The following is a 6,072-nucleotide window of genomic DNA, read 5'->3' on the forward strand; positions in this document are numbered from 1 at the left end:
TCCCTATATGTCTTCATGTGTTGCGTATTCACCTACGCTAAAGGTTTCTGGCTTAGTTGGTCTTCATTAGGCTGTGTGTGGTGGAGGAAGACTTGAGAGAAAGAGAACATCGCCGTCGTCTTCTTCAGGTAAAGTAACACTCTGGTAGGCTCTATCACCGACTTTTGGACCCACGAATCTATGCATGTTGCAAACTTTCGAGGCCCCATTTAACTCCAAAGTCTTACAAGGTGCTCTCTTTTTTAATACCTTTGTCTTCTTCTACTTCTCTTATTGAGATGTTTTCTTTAACTTGATTGGCTGATTTTCAAATGCAAACTGGCACTAACTATATTGAGAACACTAAACACTGCTATGTCCTATTGTTAATCACAAGAAAGACATTGCATCGGTTTCAACCTCTTTGGAAACTTTTTATGTCCTAATAATTCCAGAAGAAAATACTTTTTCAAGATTTTAGATCAGTAAAAGGAACAAAAAAAATCTTATTTCATCATGTCTTTTTGAATGTCATCAACAATCATAAAATTCATAATAACCATAATCATCATCATCAATTCATCATCAGTGCGTATCTAGTGAACCTTTGAACCGCCATAAGCCTTAGTCTTTTCAGTAAACAGAAAAAAAAACAAGAAGCAATGTTCATCATCATCTAACTGGTCAGACTCTTTATTAACTAGAATTTACTGTGTCCAGAACAATCCCTCTTGTTCTTCCTGGTGCTCCCCCGTTAATTGAGGATAAATCCAACACGATCCTGCTCACCAAAACACATTTCATTAACAAATACTCTCTACATATATCAAAAAGAAAAAAGAATCAAGAACTTACATGTTGTTCTTGGTTGATTCTCCTGTTTCTTGAATCAAAATCTTGTCTTCCACCTTTGTTACTGTATGCTCCTTGGGAAGACTAATCCCTTCTACTGCTTTCATCAAACACAAAAATCATTAAGCTTACTTTCATACCTTATTAGTATACTCTTCTGTTTTGGTTCTATTTACCTTCTACACCATTCACTGGAGCTTCATCGTTTATCCCTATAACATTCTGAAACAGAGAGCCATTTGTTGCTCATCATTTGAACTTCTCTAAGAGAGTTTTGTTTTTCAAAACATAAAGTGGGATAAAGTAACCTTAAGGTTCTTGTAGCATTCCTCGAGGTTGTCATTATACAGGATATGTTCAAAAATGCCTGAGGATTCCCCTGCTTTGATCTCTGCTTCAGCGTTTCTAAGCCGCTTTTGAATCTGCTCCTCTGTCTCCGTTCCTCTGTTTTTTTTTTTTCAGCATTTGAAAATTGAGGAAAGAGCTGAAGAAACAACAAACTCATACGGTAAAAGTCTTGATTGTTACCGAGCACGGAGCCTATCCTCAAGCTCCTTCATTGAAGGAGGACATACGAATATGAATACCGCATCAAGAGAACTAGCCTTCACAGACCTCGCTCCTTGAACATCAATGTCAAGTATGCATCTCTACACACGAGAATCCAATCATTTTAAAAGATCAACAGCATGAAAGAGAAGACACAAAAGATGAATCTTCTTATTACCTTTCCTGAATCTGTTACAACCTCAACAGATTCAATGCTGGTTCCATACAGATTACCATGAACAGAAGCAAACTCAAGAAACTTCCCGTCATTGATCTCTTTCTCCATCACAGTTTTATCAGTGAAATGGTAATGAACACCGTTCTCCTCCATACACCTCGGAGAACGAGTTGTGTGGCTCACAGAGAACCCAAACATTGAAGGAAACTCTTTCATGAGCATAGCTATCAACGTTCCTTTTCCAACTCCAGAGGGACCGCTTATGACAATAGGCTTCTCTGCGTTTCCTCTAACTCCTTTACTCCAAGCAACAACCTCTCTCCCCAACAGTTTCCTTTGTTCCCGGACAAAAGGACTATCCACCTACATGAATGCCATCAATCATATGAGAACGAGAAACAGATTCTTTATGCTAACAACATTGTTAGTACTAACCTCGAGGAACCATATAGAGTCATCAGAAGCTGAGCCTTTCTTGATAACTAAGATCCGGCCTTGTTTAAGAACAATGGCAGAGTAACCCTTGCAGGGTTTAGGTCCTGTTCCAAGAACAGTAGGAGTAGACCTGAAACACACACACACACCCAACATTGACTTCACATTCCACATTAATGGGAGAGAAGAAACAAATCTATCAGCTATAAAGATAAGAACACACACCACTTGTTAGTGTTTTTGTCATGAATCTGAACTCCAAGGAACAATGGGTTCCCTTCATGATTCCCACCAATCACATACTGCAAACAAAAGGACCCTCAAGATCAAACCAAGGTCCAAGAATCAACAACAGTTTCAAATTTTGAGGCTTACGGATCGATCTCCGATTTGGACAGATGTATCTCTGTGTCCCGGTTCGGTTTTTACACCAAAGCCATTGGATGTGTGTTGTCCATTCTCCAGATGATCAACAAAGAAAGCTGGGGCTTCTCCCTATTGAATAAGAAGAAACAAAGAATGTGAGAAATCAAATGAGGAAAGAAGAGCAGCGAAGTGGATCTCGCGCCAAAAGAGGCTCACCATAGAGGCTTTTTTCTATAGCTTCCAAGAACGACACAACTCAGCCTGAGCTAATGTCACAATCACAACATAAAAGATCAAAACACACACACAAACAAACAAACCCCGAATCTCTCAAATCATAAAGGTTACACCTTTTTGCATTATCATTCAAAACCCCAAATGCAAATCCATCAAAATAAATTTAAAAAAAAAAAAAAAAAAACTTTGGAAACGTAAACACAGATCTCAGCATAAAGCAATGAAAACTCACTGAAAAACAAAAACGATCTTTATGAAACAAAAGAAACCAAACCCAGAAAGAAAAAAAACTACCTTGAATATGGAGAGAGGACGAGGCTGAGGAAAGGAAAGACGAAAGCTTTTGGATTGAATTGGCTTTAAGCAGGGGAGATGATGTGTATGAGATGATGTGTATTGTTTATATCGACAGACTGTGAGAAAAGGGATCAGACAAGAGATTTGAAAAACAAGTTTTCAGTTTTTTTTTTTTTGGACAATGAATATCTCTCTAGAGTTTTCTCGTTCGGCTACGAAGAATATATATAATGTGCATCGTCGACGAGTCCAAGACAACTTGGAGACAAGCGGCGTGAAGATGTGAGGAAGAAAAGTCCTTTTCTGTATTAAAAAATATTGATGATTTAATTAAATTTTAACTTTTATATAAAAAATTAGTGAAGACAAAAATATATCAAAGAAAAATTTGGTGGTGTGAAATTTTGTTTATTAACAAATAAAATATATTGTACAGATGCTATTGACAAATAAAGAAAAAATATTTCTCCCTTTATTTTTATTTAACTAAATTAAATATCACAATTCCGGAAACCAATTAGATTACACATCACTGAGTCCAATACTAGCCTAACATTTATTTTTCAATGATAGCTTACTTATTTTATTTAATCAATAATTTTAGAATATACTCTCTCTGTTTTTAAAGATGTATGTTTTGGAGTTTTCACACATATTAAGAAAACACATTAATCATGTATTGTTTTTAAAAATTATCAAATTTCAATGCATTTTAACCAATAGTCTTTCAATAAATTTAATTAATTTTATTGAAAATTGCAATTTTTATATAGAAAACATAAAAAATACATCTTTTTGAAACAAATATTTTTTCCAGAATATGCATCTTTTAAAAACAGAAGAAGTATTTAGGAAAAAAAGTAATATTTTAATTAATTTTATTTGTTTTAACTCCAACTAATATGATAATGGTATCAAATTGTATTACATATTACTTCAGTGAACCCTTTTACACAAAATATTATTACAAAATATTATTACAAAATATATACATATGAAATTATAAGAGAAAATTATATTTTTCTAGCACATCTGTATTTTATTTAAGATATGAAAGAAGTATTTAATACTCCGTATCTTAGAATCTGTGTCAACTAGGTTGAAATAAAGTTGAGATTTTAGTGGTGCTAAGCTAACTTCACGGAAAGACAATCACTTTTTCTCTATTTCTTATACTTTTATGATTTTAACGCACTACAATAATTATGGTCTAAAATAGTTTCATTTGATTGGTCTCTAAATCAGGTGTAGTCATTATCATATCACATAAGTTTCATAAAGTTACATTCTAGAAACAAAAATGTTTCAAAAAGATCTATTTTTTTATTTTTAATGCATATTTTATTTACTAAAAAAACTTAATCTTATTTATTTTATTTTTATTGGCTTGAATTTTGAGAAAAGATAGTCACAAAAATATGCATATATAAATGGGATTTAATATGTGAAAAAATCTACAATATATAACATTTTGAAACGGAGGGAGTAATAATTTTATTTTAAACGTATTTTACAGATTTATTTTAAAGTATTTTTATTAATAATTTTGGCACTAATCATGATAATCATATCTACATTACAATATATTGTTGAAAATTATCTTTATAATATTATTTGAGAATCAGTTTTATATATATATATATTACATTCACGTTGATTAATTAATGAGTCTAAAACTGGTTTATTATTGAAATTTTGAGTTTTTGAAAATCGCACAAATCTTTTATAAAATTTATAAACTAACAAAATTCTAAAACTAAAAAATGAGATCAGTCTAAAATTGCATTAATTAAAATATAACCTTACATCAAAATATTATCAATTGAAATGAAGATTTATCATTTGAATCAAATTTATTAAACTAAAAGACTCAAATGTTTTTTCTTTTAAACACATAAATATAAGCACTAAAATCCACTTAATATTTTAGAATACTTCATTGTAAACAATATAAAATTTATTGGTTTGAAATGGATTTAGAATTCCAAATATATTTTTAACTTTATTGTATAATTCGCCAATTTCGAACTCTTAAGAGCATGATTAATGGTTAAAATCTATGCCAGTTTCTATAAAAAATAAAAATATTATTATTATTTTAGTTTCTTAAAGTTTTGTCAAACATTGTTCAAGTGACACATGTCTTATAAACATACTAACGGGGTTTTTAAAACACTTAGATAAAAACTTTTATATATTCTCTCTCTTAATTTTGTTAATTTTTCTTTTATTATAAATGATAAACAATTTTGTTAGATGCCCTTGGAGCTGCTCTATGAGTTCCATTCTTAACTGCTAGTGCAATCTTCTTCTTTTTTGAGAAAAAAGATAGTGCAATCATATTGGTTGAAGGGATTAAAGCGTTTTATTTAGAAAATCTAAGCAATGTAATTGTGTGTGTGTTTTAACTATTTCAAAGTTTTTTAGCATTTTGATGGACACGTTGAGCAAAAAAAATATTGTTTGATGAGAAATATTCAAGTAGGTGATTTTGTTATATAGAAAAAATAAATAATAATTACTAAATTAGTCACTCTAATCACATCGTGGTGGTCTAGTGGTTTTCACTAAATAAAGAATTGTCATGTTGGTCCAATCGAGAGATTAACTCCCTTCTAGTGCAAAATTATTAGCTCCAAATGTAACCACGCGGATATGAGTTCATGTTTACAGCCCATTTGAATATCCTGAAGATGATCTATCTGTGGACTGCATCTTTTACCTTGGAGTTAGCTTTTTTTTTTAATAGACCATGATTTAACCTTTATCTTTATAAAATAAATTAGTCACTCCGCCACTTATCCCATTTTCCTTATAAAACTAGTTGGTCTGTTGTTTAATCAGAAAAAGAATAATGCATGAATCTTGCGGTAAATATGAATATAGTGGGTTAACGTAAAGAAGAGGTTAACTTTTAATCTAATTACGTAACATGTGAAACTGGACCAATAATGTTAAACAAGGTCTGATGGGATTGGTTAGAAACACTGGATTTTGTCCCTGAAATTCTAACTTCCATTCAAAACATGACATGATTTTGACCAAACCATCAATCCTCCAAAGTTGAATACTGGAAATTGGATAACGACATCAATACAAAGCTTGTCCTCATCCTTATTTTGTTTGTCTTAACATTCTCTTTTCTGATATTCCTAACACTTTCTACAAAGACGAGTCCA

The 6,072-nt window shown here is 31.8% G+C and overlaps 1 protein-coding gene across 1 annotated transcript; it reads right to left on the reverse strand.

The window, feature by feature from the left end:
- Positions 1-469: 469 nt before the first annotated feature.
- LOC108814608 (guanylate kinase 2) lies at positions 470-3,132 on the reverse strand. The gene is made up of 11 exons (XM_018587215.2): positions 2,891-3,132; positions 2,576-2,625; positions 2,369-2,488; positions 2,219-2,295; positions 1,994-2,123; positions 1,559-1,921; positions 1,360-1,481; positions 1,140-1,275; positions 1,008-1,053; positions 835-928; positions 470-760 (listed from the first exon to the last, which is right to left on the reverse strand). Exons 2-11 carry the CDS (start codon positions 2,576-2,578, stop codon positions 676-678), a joined length of 1,176 nt encoding a protein of 391 aa, XP_018442717.1. The 5' UTR covers positions 2,579-2,625; positions 2,891-3,132; the 3' UTR covers positions 470-675.
- Between the last annotated feature and the right edge of the window lie 2,940 nt (positions 3,133-6,072).

This window comes from Raphanus sativus, chromosome 7, assembly GCF_000801105.2.
Source record: "Raphanus sativus cultivar WK10039 chromosome 7, ASM80110v3, whole genome shotgun sequence".
NCBI classification, from domain to species: Eukaryota; Viridiplantae; Streptophyta; class Magnoliopsida; order Brassicales; family Brassicaceae; genus Raphanus; species Raphanus sativus.